The sequence below is a fragment of the Otolemur garnettii genome, unplaced genomic scaffold (assembly GCF_000181295.1).
Source record: "Otolemur garnettii isolate 467f Iridium unplaced genomic scaffold, OtoGar3 scaffold00089, whole genome shotgun sequence".
Taxonomy (NCBI): domain Eukaryota; kingdom Metazoa; phylum Chordata; class Mammalia; order Primates; family Galagidae; genus Otolemur; species Otolemur garnettii.
In genome coordinates this window covers 3900276-3914636 of record NW_003852484.1, presented here as the reverse complement: position 1 = coordinate 3914636, position 14361 = coordinate 3900276, and the positions used below count along the sequence as shown (strand labels likewise).

Here is a 14361-nt window from a genome sequence, read left to right as displayed (position 1 = left end):
GAGCCAAGTTTCCAAATTCTTAAATTTTCTTTCTAAAATTTTCTTTATCCTGTGGCATTTCCTTCTCTCCAGTTCATTGTCTCCTAATTTCCTAGCTGTTTCCATCATTTTCTCTTGAAAACTTTAATTCTGGAGACTGCTTCCCTGAGTTTAGATTCTGCTTTCACTCCCCACCAGCTAAAGACCTAGCAAGTCATTTGCAAACTACTGTTTTTTTTAATATGCAAAATTGGGATAATGATAGTACTTGCCTCCTTGGGTTATGGTGAGCATAATAAAAGTCCTCCTATTTAGCAAAGAGCCTGGCACATAATAGACACTTTAACCATTAACTATCATTTGTCTCATTTGTATTTATCATGACAACTTTAAGGGACTGAGAACCACTGAGATCAGCAAAGTATTAAAATGATACAGACATTGGCTCTGTGACTGTAGCTCAGGGGCTAGGGCATTAGCCACATACACTGGCAGGTTCGAACCCAGCCTGGGCCTGACAAACAACAAGGACAACTACAACCAAAAAAACAGTCAGGTGTTGTGGCAGGTGCCTGTAGTCCCAGCGACTTGGGAGGCTGAGGCAAGAGAATCGCTGAAGCCCAAGAGTTTAAAGTTTGCTGAGAGCTGTGATACCACAGCACTCTAATGAAGGCCACATAGAGAGACTCCATCTCAAGAAAAAAAAAAAAGATACAGACATAAACTATCATTACTGTTCGTACCCCAGCAAATTTATTCATAGTTTGCCTTCTCTGTGAAAGAGGAAGAGAGAAACCTGACACTTAAGGGTAGAAAGGAAACTTCAAAGGAGATATTAGAACTGTGGGAAGGAAGAAGGGGGAAGGGGATTTGCTATTTCCCGCCATGAGGTACTTTCCAAGGACTACTACACTGCTGTGCCAACTGGGGACTACCATCCAGCATTAAAGAAAACGCACCTAGGAAAGCAGAGTATTTTTTCAACTAAATGCTATATATAACACACACACACACACATATGTGTATATATACATATATTTAGAAATATTAAACATTTATTCATTTTCTTATTGGGAGCTCAATCTTTTTTATAATAAGAATATGCACAAATAACCATACTTTTTAATATTTACTATTACAACCCAAACTTCAAGGTTGGTTTGTGTTCAGACAGGTCAGGTACTTTTGTGAAATAAATTACTTTTGATTACAAAGGGCTAGCACCAATAGATATCTAAGAAATGTATTACCATTTACCTGCAATAACAAACATGTGCTTTGATATTTTCAGTCATTATAAAAACTGAGCTTTCAATGAAGGCAGGTTAGCTGGAGTCTGGCTGTAAAAATAAATTTGAATTTAGCAGTTCTTTAAACTTAAACTAAGAATCATAGTGGAATAAAATGTCAAGCAAAGGAAAATTTTCTGTGGTTACATACATAAATATTTTCATGTAAACAAAAGCGATGATAGAGAAAAAATTCAATATGTTTTCTGCAACAGAAATACACAGACTAAAGCAGTTATTTTATTTTGCTTCATGCTTCCATTGAACACAACTGGCATAAGCAGAGCAGTAGGAATTAGATGAATCTTTAGACGTTCCTCATACTCTTTGGAGATTACATACAATTAAGACATCTGTCAGGGCAAAGGACATGTTCAGCACTGCAAGCAGATTGTCCAGGCTGGCCAGGAGGATGGTAATAGCAGATTGCATGGCAGCTTTTTGGTAAGCTATGAGGCAAACTATCAAGTTCCCAAGAAAAGGCACAAACAGAATAAATATCACTATAGCAGAAAGAATGACCTGGAGAGGGAGATTTAGGCTCTTAAAAACTGCTGTGTTCGGGTCACAGCTATGCTATTCACTGTCAAGGAACTCAAACCTGTGGGAGCCATGGTTTCAAAACTATATTGAAGCAGCAGACTGATGCTGGGATACTAGACAGGTGGAGGGACAGTGATACTTATGTAGGTATTTTCATAGGAAGATAGATGAATGGCTAACAAACATTTGAAGAATTGTTCATTGTCCCTCATCATCATATTAAAAATCAAAACCACCCTGAGATATCACCTAATCCCAGTGAGAATAGCCCATATCACAAAGTCTCAAAGCTGCAGATGATGGTGTAAATACAGAGAGAAGGGAACACTATTACAGTGTTCGTGGGACTGCAAACTAATACAACCTCTTTGGTAATAAGTATGGAGAATCCTCAAAGAACTCAAATTAGACCTCCCATTTGATACTGCTATCCCATTACTAAGTGTCTACCAAGAAGAAAAAAATCATTTTATCATAAGGACATTTGCACTAGACTGTTTACTGCAGCTCAATTTGCAATCGCCAGATGGATTAACAAGCTATGGTATATGTATACCATGGAATACTATTCAGCCATTAAAAAAGATGGAGATTTTACATCTTTTGTATTAACCTCAAAGGAGTTAGAACACATTCTTCTTAGTAAAGTATCACAGGAATAGAAAAGCAAGAATTCAATGTACTCAATACTAATATGAAGCCAGTAGATGATCTAATACATGCCCACAAAGAAGAAAAACTCAAAATCAATTCAAGTTGGGGGCAGGGAGAACAAGGGGGTGGGGAGGGGAATGGGTGTGCTCCCACTTTATGGACACAGTATGGGGGTGTATGGCACACCTCTTGAGGATGGGACACAATTATAAGAGGGACTCTACCTAACAAAAGCAAACATTGTAACCTATTTCTTGGTACCCTCAAATTAACCTGAAACAAACAAAAAAATAAAGTTTTATACCCCAGCAAACCCATTCACAGTTTGCCTTCTCTGTGAAAGAGGAAGAGAGGAGATCTGTCACTTAAGGGTAGAAAGGAAACTTCAAAGGAGATATCAGAGCTCCTGGGAAGGAGGAGGGGAAGGGGATTCACTATTTCCCGCCATGAGGTACTTTCCAAGGACTACCGCACTGCTGTGCCAACTGGGGACTACCATCCTGCATTAAAGTAAACGCACCTAGGAAACTCAGTCTATTTTCCCTGCGTAGTACCAGATCAGGCAAGATGTTTTAATTGCTACAAAATATCCACCCAGCATAGGAATGTATTTTTAAAATACTTACAGAACTGTTTTTGGAAGACTAACATTTCCCTTCCTTTCAGCATGAAGGGCCCCGCCTGAAAGGGGGTGGTTGGCAGGGAAGGGGAGCCAGGTCTTTGCTGATGACAGGTGGTGGTCTGATGCTGACATTGATGGACATTCTGGATTCTGAGGGGTTTTCAGGTAAAAAGGCACCTCGACTCCACATAGCAGGTTAACAGACTCCACATAGCAGGTTAACAAAAAGTACACAGGTCAATCGTATCAGAGTTTACGTCTCAGCAAGCTATCTCACCAAGCATGTTTGTCATCAGCACTTGGTACATTTCCTTAGATAACAGTGCAAATATAAGAGAAACTAAGGGGAGGAAGGACTCACAATGCGTAATGGGCAAAAAGTAAGCGTAAGGGAGAGTGGGGAGAGAGGAAAGGGGACCAGGAAAGCAAACAGGTGGGGTGGTGGTGGTGGTGAGATTATGGCTAGGTATCATATGTTTAACAGAGGACCCTCCTGAGGGAGAGTCTAGTAAATGAGTATGCTGAACACTGATTATGTTGTTAGACATGGTATTGGGTAATTTATTACACATGATCGCACTCAACCTTTGCAACAAAACCCATGAGATTAGCTTTACTTTATCTCAATTTCATCAATGAGGAAAAAATCTCAGTGAGATTAAGTAACCCGTTTAAGCTTAAGGCCACCCAGCTAGTAAGCAGCAAAGCTAGATTTCATCTCAGACCTCTAAAATTCCAAAACCCATACTGTTTTGCTATACTACTTTGCCTTCTGGATAAGTTTTCTAAACAGTTGAGATTTTTTTTTTTGAGACAGAGCCTCAAGCTGTCCCCCTGGGTAGAGTGTTGTGGCATGGCATTATAGCTCACAGCAACCTCCAACTCCTGGGCTCAAGCGAGTCTCCTGCCTCTGCCTCCCAAGTAGCTGGGACCACAGGTGCCCGCCACAACATCCCGCTATTTTTTTGGTTGCAGCCATCATTGTTGTTTGGTGAGCCCGGGCTGGATTCGAACCCGCCATCTTAGGTGTATGTGGCTGGCACCTTAGCCACAGGCACCGAGCCAACAGTTGAGATTTAACCCCTTGAGGAATATTTATAAACTTAAGGGATATTATCAAATTTATTGTAATCATTTTATATGAAAATTCTTTCTTTAATACAAAATAAATAAACTTCAAACAATAGACAAGGGTATAAAGTTCCTCCTTGCTTACCATGAATTCAACTCTCCAGAGTTATCACTGTTGATAATTTGGTGTATACCCCTTCACATCTTCTCCTGTGCTGTTTTTTCTTGATTAATCATATTATATACATTGACTTACAACTTTGTTTTTTCTTCAAACTAATGATATATCATTTTGTTCTAGATCAACATATACAGATAAGGGTTTTTTTAGTGGCTTCATGAAAATTCACTGCATAGATGAGCCATAGTCTATTTATATATTGTCTTAATCATGGGAATATAAGTTATTTCTGATTATTACAAACAGTGCAGATATAAATTGCTGAAATGAATGTCTCTACACAAGTATCACTTTGTGTGTATACTTTTATTCCAGTAGGATGTATTTCTCAAAATGAGCCTTCTGGGTCAAAGGAAATCAGCTTTTTCTATTCTAATAGATACTTCAGAAAAGAAATTTATATTCCCAAGAACACTGAGTAACAGTCTTGTGTTTTACCTCAACCTTTTCAAAGGAGGAAAATATCAATCTTCTAAAAATTTTGTATAAACTACTAAGTGAAAAAAATAGTCACTCAGGTGTTTTGAACTTGACATTCCTTTGGTTACTAGGGGAAAAGGACAAGACCTGGTTAAGGGGCAAATGCTTGGGGTTTCCCAAAGTGACTCATGTCCCCATACACTAATTTTAGAGCACATGCAAATCTGGGCCCCACCAGAATGCATGCATTCATTTATTTATTGAGTACCTTCTCTGAGCCAGGCACTGTTTTAGATGATGGGGTTACAGTAACAAATAAGAGAGACAAAATCCCTGTATTCTTGGAACTTAGGCTTTTGGTGGGAGAGTCAACAGTAAACATGTAAACACATGAAGTACTTAATATTAAATCCTGCATCTGTACAATAAGGGGTTGGACAGACGCATGTATCCATATGCTCCTGATAGCTCTTCTTGGTTGGTTCAAATTCTAAACCAAGCCCAAAATCCAAATCACCATCCTTCTGTACAAACCTAGGTCTCTCCCAGGTTTCTCATCTCAATGAATGGGCAAGACCAAAGACTCAGAATCATCCTGTTGTTTCTTTCTACCTCACACTCCATTGAATTGGATTTAGGTTTATTAATCTTCTAAATATTTCTGGAATCTCTCTCTCTCTCTGTCATCACTACTATCCTAGTACAAGCCGCCATCACTTCCAGCCCACATACTGCCCCAGCTTAACTAGTACCATACATGCATACCCTCTGGTTCCCATCCATGTGAGTTCCACATCGCTATTAGTCTCCCAACTCCTCCTCCTTATAACTTCTAAAAGCTATTCATTGCTCTTAAGATGAACACAAAACTTCCCACCATGACGTGTGAAGTCATCTCCTCTCCAGTGGTCTTGCACATGTTATTTCTTTGATTTGGAATGACCATTTCTCAGCTTTTAACTCAAGCATCACTTCTTCTCAGAAAGCCTCTTCACTGAGCAAACTCCATCTATTATGTGTGCCTGTGGTTCCTTGTGCCTCTCTCATGACCCTGTCACAGTTGTATTTCTATATTCACTTGTATTCCCTTTTGACCATAAGCATCCTGGGGTCAGAGCCAAGACTGCTTTTGTTTGCCAGGACCAAGCCTAGCACATAGCACACATTAAACATTTGGCAAATGAAATAACAAATAAATTCATGCAAGATAGGCTAAATGGTTTGGAACAAATTTTAACCGTCCTAAAAGTTTAGAAAATAAATGGTTAAAGTTAACCATGTTTAGTATGGCCAGATAAAAAGTAAAAAGGGTGTGTGCTGAGGGGGAAATAGGGTGCAATAAGACCATGCCCATATCAGTGGGGACAAGGCTATCCAAATTAGTGAGCGCAGTATTTGTTAGGCTTGAATTCCAAACAAAGAGCTTTAATCCAGTCTTACAAGCTACAGGGATCTAATGGAGATTCTTAGATGGAGAAGGAAAGTGAAGGTGGGACAGATTTCTTTAGGTAGGTTAACCTATCATCTGGGTAGAGACAGATGTTGGAAGTAGACAGAGAAGCAGCAGGCCTAGAGGTAAGGAGATAGCCAAGATGCTTAAAGTAGGCTAGTATGAGTAGCCTTAAAAAGAAAATTGTCACCTGGAAAAGAAAGGGCAGTTCCTGAGATTAAGTAACATAAGCAATGATTAACTGGGTAATGGAAATAAAGTATCAGAATTTTTTTTCTCTGACCTCACCTTTTCCCAAGATTTGCAGACTGAGACATCTAAAGAAAAAACTAGGGAAAGATAAGACAAGTCCAGAGTCTTCTCAATTCTTAAACACGATTACATTTTCCCACAAGGATTTCAAACCATGAAATAAATTATTATGGTACAAGAAACCTAAGTAGACTGTACACTAATTTATACCCAACATCTCATTTCACTGCCTTGTTGTTGGTACAAGATGTTTAATATTTAGCATTTAGTCAGACATCCAGAAAGTAGTCACGTTATTTCCATTTCTGTATACAGGAAACAAATTAAACAAAAGAAACCTGATCCATGGTATTAAATAGGGGAAAGATCAATGGGCAGAAGGTAAGGACACCAAGGTTCTGTTCTAGCTCTCAAACTAAATCCACTGTGTCAACTCGAGACACATGGCTGCCCAGGATCCAGATTTCCTCATCTGTAAACCTGACTGGGAGTGATTTCTACCTGTGTTCAACAGACACTGAGAGGTACTTCAGAGGCCCCCAAGAAGGCAAATGAGTAGCTGAGTGTGCAGCCTCCCCTCCTCCACCATACCTATCCTATTTGGAGAAGCTCTATTTCATTATCCTCTATATCAGAAAACTTTATAAGATTTCCTTTAGGCTACAGGACAATCCACACCTTCACCCCCACCACCCAGGAAAAAATACTGGTCTAGATGCTTTCTAAGGATCTTATCCCTTAGAGTTCAACTGTCTGATTTCCAAAAAAACGATAATACAAGTTGATAGCTGTGTGGATCTACAAGTTAATATCACTCTATGATATTAAAGAAAAATTCACAAAAGCACAAATGACAGTTAAGAATTCCAGGGGAAGGCTCGGCGCCTATAGCTCAACCAGCTAAGGCGCCAGCCATGTACACCTAAGGTGGCGGGTTCGAATCCCCAGCCCGGACCCACCAAACAACAATGACGGCTGCAACCAAAAAAAAAATAGCCGGGCATTGTGGCGGGCGCCTGTGGTCCCAGCTACTTGGGAGGCGGAGGCAGGAGACTCACTTGAGCCCAGGAGTTGGAGGTTGCTGTGAGCTGTAATGCCACGGCACTCTACCCAGGGAGACAGCTTGAGGCTGTGTCTCAAAAAAAAAAAAAGAATTCCAGGGGAAAACTTAACTTTCATTCCAGAAATAACCTTTATTGGTTGGATGAAGGCAACCAAAGCTCTTAGCCAATAATCAAACATCTGCAAGTACTACTTTAGCTTCACCTAAAAGTTTTAAGGAACAAATATTCACATATCACATGTATTAAAAAAAATTATTTCTTCCTGTTCCTTCCTGCAACATCAACAAATTGCAAACACACACACTCTGACAACTAAACTCTACATAGCTCAGTGCATAGGGGTTGCGGCAATTTTCACAAGACTCCCTGACCTCAGTCAGTGGCACCAACCCACATGACCAGCAAGTACCTGTATTTGACAGTTTTACTGCTGCCTCATGGTGTGCAATGTGGGAACTTGGATGATGAACAAAGAATTGGGTTGACTCTTCTTTAGAGACTGTAACAGAGCAAGGTGATGTACAAAAATGATGGCCCACGCTCTATATAGTGTATTGGGTTTTCCAAAATGCATATCATGGTTTGCCGTGACTCTTGAAATAAATCAACTCACTGGATGTTTCTGTTTAATGTTATTAAGGTCAGGATTTTTTCTCTGAACTTAAATATCAATAAAGTAATACTTGATGTCTGTTTTTATTATTTTATCTAACAAAGTAAGAGAATTTTTAATGAATGTTTTGTTTTTCTTTTATAAGCCTTATATATGTGCATATATGTCACAGAGTAAACTGTTATTTCTTACTGGGAGCTGTGGAAAAAAACTGAATAGCTCTACTTTGGTAGGTACTGACAGCAAGAAAGGAAGCTTAATTTGGCTTCAAAATAAAGAAAAAGGTGGGGGGAAGGGGACTCTTCCCCAGTATTTCTGTCTTAGATACTGTGCTTGACCTTAATCCACCCAGCAAGATTTGGTGAGGAATTTCATCTGTTTTCTAGATGAAGGGAGTTTAAGTAATCTGTCCAAAATCTCAGCTAAAAAAAAAAACAACAGATTTTTAATTCCAACCTGATAGTTAGCTCACAGTTTCTTAGCTAGGGGTGAAATGGAAATTTAGAAACCCAATTTCCTAATTTAGATTGTTTAAATCTAACTTTAGAGAAAGAGGCTAATATTTATTAAGCAACCCCCCAACCCCTCCCCCCCAACCTTGTTCTGTATTAAGCACTGTATTAAGTGAAAACTTCTTTTGATTTTTCATGTTTACATGGATGGAGCTGGAACATATTCTTCTTAGCAAAGTATCTCAAGAACGGAAGAAAAAGTATCCAATGTACTCAGCCCTATTATGAAACTAATTTATAGCTTTCATATGAAAGCTATAGCCCAATTATAGCCCAAGAATATGGGGAAGGGGGAGAGGGAGGGGAGGATGGGTGGAGGGAGGGTGATTGATGGGACCACACCTATGGTCCATTTTACAAGAGTACATGTCAATCTTTCTAAATGTAGAAAATAAATGTCTTAACACAATAACTAAGAAAATGCCATGAAGGCTATGTTAATCAGTTTGGTGAAAATATTTCAAACTGTATATAAAACCAGCACACTGTACCCCATGAATGCATTAATGTACACAGCTATGATTTAATAAAAATAAAATAAATAAAAATCTTCAAGCAAAAAAACAAACTTCTTTTATTTCACACAAAATTCTTATGACAGACATGTATGATAATGGTCCTATTTACTGAAGGCTTTGAACAGTTCAGTAACTTACCCAGAGTCACACAAACATTATCAATGCAAACCCATATTAAATAGCTAAATGTAGTTTTATTTACATTCCTACACATATTTAGGGAAAATACCTAATAAAATAACTTTTCCCCTCAAAGTACTGCAGTCAACTAGCTGAAATCTCACTTTCTCATCTATGAAATGAAAATGAGTTCAGATGCCTAAGTAGAACTTTTTCACTTTCAGCACTCCCTGGTTCTAAAATGTGTCATTCATTTGCCAGGTAAATAAGACAGCCTGTGTAATTGTACTATTTCAGCGTCCCGGCTACTGACACTATGTGGCTGGCTCATAAAGACTTAGAACCCTGCTTTCTTGAGTTCCCGCCCATTTAGCAATTTGCTGATTACAGGTTGAGTATCCCTATCCAAAACACTTGGGACCAGAAATGTTTCAGATTTTGAATTTTTGAGTGGAGGGGGGATTTTGGAATATTTTAGGGATAGGATTGAAGTCTAAACATGAAATTCATTTATGTTTCATATGTACTTTGTACACATAGTCAAAAGGTAATTTTATAAGATATTTTTAATTATTTTGTGCATGGAACAAAGTTTATGTCAAGTTCTTATGTGTGGAATTTTCCACTTGGGGACATCATGTTGGCACTGAAAAAGTTTCATTTTGGATTTCAGATTTTTGGATTAGCAATGCTCAAGCTGTATAAGAATCTACTCTAGATTATAATCACTGTATTTGAAACATGTTCAGTGCTCAATATTTACAAAAACCAAGTCCCTTTAAAAACATTATGCTGGTGACTTAAAGACTGGGGTTTATACCCTAATGGGATTTTTGTTTGCAAGACTTATTTTCTTCTTCTATTGACCTGTATGACTATTGTCCATGAAGTCTTAATTCTGGGGTGGGGTACTCAGGGGCAAAGGAGGGAGCAGATTTTCTATTTCTCTCTGCTGTAAAGTTAGAGATGAGTATGTGAAGCGCAGGACAGCAGACCGTGAAAAGCTGTGGGATTTTTATAAATATGCATATAGTCTAAGCAGGTGACTGCTTTGGTGGAATTTTGGACATTTAAATTCAGGTGAGGTCTAGTTCATTTTCTTAGTGCAATGTAAGTGTCCAATATGTAGTCTTGTCAGCTTCAGATAATTTATAGTATCTATATCTTGCGGAAAACCTTGCAAGCCAAAGGATCTTGGGGATATCAAATTTCTAGTTTTCCTACCCTTTTGCAATCCTTTATTCTCAGCATTAAGCTTAAGTTATTGTAGAATTTGGTCTGAATGGGCTTTGGTTACAATTGCGCAATTTCCATATCCTACCCCACTTGTATAAAGGAAATTCTGTCAACATCTTCACATTACATTTTTTTCCTCCAAAAAATACAAGACTCGAATTGGTCTGTGAACAAACTCAGAGTTGACCTTTCCTGACATCTGAGAGGAAAGAGCACCTATTCCTAAAGGGTTTGTGGGGTGGGGTGTGAAATGAAATAAAACAGGGTGGAACTTCCGAGGGAATTTACAAGTCCTGTTTGCAAGACCACACCTACACACTAATTTGAAAAGGGCTGAAAGAATCTGTACATTCTGTCTCTCAGCTTTACTTTCCTACTTGGTTTCCCTCACGCACACTTCTGTCGCATTTCCAAGACATACACAAAACCATCCTTTCCAAAGCAGAAAGGTGACTGGTGTGGAGGTTGAGGAAGAAGGTGGTAGGTGGTTGGGCACCTGATAAGGAGATAATGAGCAAGGGGTAAAGTTAGGGAGCTGAATGGACACAAAGAAAGTACAAAAGTAGCACTGATGACGGTTAGCAAGGAAGCACAGGTCGTGGTCCTGTACAACAGATTAGGAAACACGCCCAACATTCCCTTGTATACTGAGGACACGTTATAACCTCCCAGGAAATAAATGCACTTCCAGCCCAATATGGTTGTCACCATATCTAAAACCCAAAAGCAAGTATCAGATGAAAGGAAAAATTAAGAATCTTAAGAACGGTGCTTTGCCCTTATCATTTCGGCTTCAGAGATCAAGACGTGCCTAATGACCTGCAGGACGGGGGACTCAAAGGCTCCAGGTTTCTTTCTCAGTTGCACCTGTTTCAGAAGCGCCTCGGCAACTAGAGGAAAACAACAGGTTCCCACAGGCAGAAACTCGATCCCATCCCCGCACCTCCTGGCACCCAAGCCCAGCGCTACAGGAGCGCGGCCCAGGCCTCCACTGCCCTGCCGGCCGTGGCCAGCACTGCTAGGTCAGGTAACAATGGCTTCCCGTCTCCTCGGGCCCAGGATGGGTCCTATTTTTTCACGGCTCACCTGCAGGGAGCCAGGCGAAGAGCAGCAGCCAAGGTGCGGGCAGTTCGGAGCCCATGCCCGCCCCTCTCTAGCCCCCTTCAGCTCAGAGGCGTCGGGGCACAGCGGCCTTTCTTCATCGGCTGCCGCCACTGCACGCACTTTCCCTAGGAATCCCTCAGCTTTCGCGTCCCCCGGGCCGTCCCCACCTGCGGCTCCGCCCCGCCCGCGCCCCTCGGCTTCCTGCCCCGCCCCGCCTCCCTCCCTCCGCCGCCTCAGGTGCGGGCTGCCAGGTGATCCTCCGGGTCCCGCCGCTCACCCCGCCCGGGGACGGGGACTGTCACTGCTGTCTCCAGAAGTTCCTGGAAAGCTCACCCTTTGCAAATTTATCCCCCTCTCTTTCCTGAGTTACACAACCATTCACTCAGAAGTGCTTGGGAGACAGTTTTGTTTGTTTTTGTTTTTTTCACTAAAAGCTCGGTAATGTGACGTTTACACGTAATGTCTGTTCAGGTTTTCCAGACACTTAAGATGAGTTTAGGGAGATTAACTTGGCACAATCACGAAAGTAAGGGATGCTTATTACAGAAAACAGCTGTTACACCATAGACCAGTGTTTCCCAACCTTTTTTATCTCATGGTACACTTGAATTTATGGCTAAACTTATATGGCACACTTTCATTATGTTGATTTTAAAAAAGAGTAAAAAAAAGAATATATTTACTGTGCTTTGAATTGCTTTTGAAAATAATTTAAGTAATGAATGATCTTTAAAAATTTTCACGGCACACCGCTTGAAAATCACTGGCATGGACCCTCACCTAGCTGTGTTTCAGTCTGTGTTTACAGCTAGCTGACTTTATCAGTGTGTGCTCATGCAGTTTTTTTCCCTATATATTCTTTACCTCTATATAAAGGAAAACTCAACTCCACAGGACGGGGCTCTCAGTCATTCTTCCAATATGTGCCATTGGTTCAGTAAAGATTTGATAAGGGGCCGGGCCTCATGCCTGTAATCCTAGCAGTCTGGGAGACCCTGGCCGGTGGATTGCCTGAGCTCATAGGTCAGAGATCAGACTGAACCAGAGCAAGACTCTGTCTCTAAAAATAGTCGGGCATTATGGGGAGCCTGTAGCCCCCAGCTACTTGGGAGGCTGAGGCAAGACAATCGCTTGAGCCCGATAGTTTGAGGTTGCTGTGAGCTATGATGCCAGAGCACTCTGCTGAGGGCAACAAAGTAAGACTCTGTCTCAAAAAAAAAAATTAAAAAAATTAGATAAAGGATATATTTGGCTCACAACAGCAGTTTTTTTTATTGCTAAAACAAAATAATCACTTGACCTACTGATAGTGACTGAGACAACGGTCCTTACACACAAGGTAATAATAATAGCTCCCATTTATTAAACGTTTACATTGTGCTAGGCACTACTCTAAACACTTTTTGTATTAACTTTAAGAATTCTGTCAACAACACTATGAGACAGGACTATCACTGTCCCCATTTTACCCATGAGGTGCAAAGGTTCAGTAACTTACCCAAGGTGCTTATCTTGTAAGTAGCAGACCTAAGATACAAACTCAGGTAATCAAAGCACAGACCCTGAATCACTACCCTAACTATATTGTGCTGTTGTGTGTTGACTGAGCCAGGGTCTGGCCACAAATTATAAAGCTGTGATTTCACGATTTATTATTTCCTAGTTGAAACTGTGTCCATGAATGTTTCTAAATACTGTGTGTTTTCAAATACTATGTATGTACCTCTGATTTGCAAATAATGTAATATTTGTACATATTTATCAAGAATGGAGAAGAAGATTTATTGGACCCAAAGAAAAGAAAATGAAAAATCATGCACCAGGCACTTAGAGATAAAGAGAGGCAGGAGATGAGTAGCTAACTGATGCTAGAAGATTTGGACTATGCTTTATGCAGTTTTGTATGCTTAGCATCTAGCATGGTACCTGGAATAAAGACTGATAAAATATTTGTTGAGCTCTTTACCAATAATTCCTGAAGGAAGTGACATCTGCTCTGGGTTTGAAAATGAATTGACTTTGCCAGAGCAATCCAAGCACAGAAACCAGCATATACAAAAATCACAGCACCAGAAAACAGTCTAGCTGAACAATAAGCTCTTTAGTTTTGCTAGGTTATTATGGCAGAGAGTGAGCCAGGACAAATAAAGAGCCTTGTATGACCAGCTGGAGAGTAAGACTTCATACAGTAGACAATGGGGAGCCAATGAAGCATTTTAAACTGTGTGAGTCATGATGAGGAATTTCAAAAGATAAACTTGGGAGCAGTGAGAAAAATTGTAGGTGGGAATTGAGACTAGTTAAGAAACTTACTGTATTGAAGGTGAGAGATAATGAGGCTCCAAGCCAATCACTGGGCTTGGAAATGGAGAAGATTTTGGCAGATGTTTAGAATGTAGAACTGACAAGATTTATAATCAATTATTGTGAGGATTTAGAGTAGTTTCTGATCAATTATTGTGAGGATTGAGAGTAGTTCCCTGGGTGGAGAGGGATGCACTTAAAAAACCTAGATATACATAATAGAAAGAATAACAGGTTTTGAATCACTTCAGACACATTGCACCAGAGAGAATAGTGGAGTAGGACCAGCCACATAAATCTCCTATGGGTGGTTGGGGATGGTTAAAGGCAGTTGGTTGGCTGAGGCTGGTAGGAGCTACATACCTGTGCAGGGAAGTCTGTGTCAGTGGGCATGGGACACCTACTTCTTGGTTAGTGGGATATAACAAA

The 14361-nt window shown here is 40.2% G+C and overlaps 1 protein-coding gene across 2 annotated transcripts in view; it reads right to left on the bottom strand.

Moving 5' to 3' along the window:
• The window catches only part of ILDR1 (immunoglobulin like domain containing receptor 1), a 37141-nt gene extending 25431 nt beyond the window's left edge, over positions 1-11710 (bottom strand). For both annotated transcript variants that reach the window (XM_003795081.1, XM_003795082.1), the window contains exon 1: positions 11611-11710. In XM_003795081.1, coding sequence (XP_003795129.1) covers positions 11611-11665 — 55 coding nt within the window. In that variant the 5' untranslated portion in view covers positions 11666-11710. The remainder of the gene's footprint in view (positions 1-11610) is intronic.
• Between the last annotated feature and the right edge of the window lie 2651 nt (positions 11711-14361).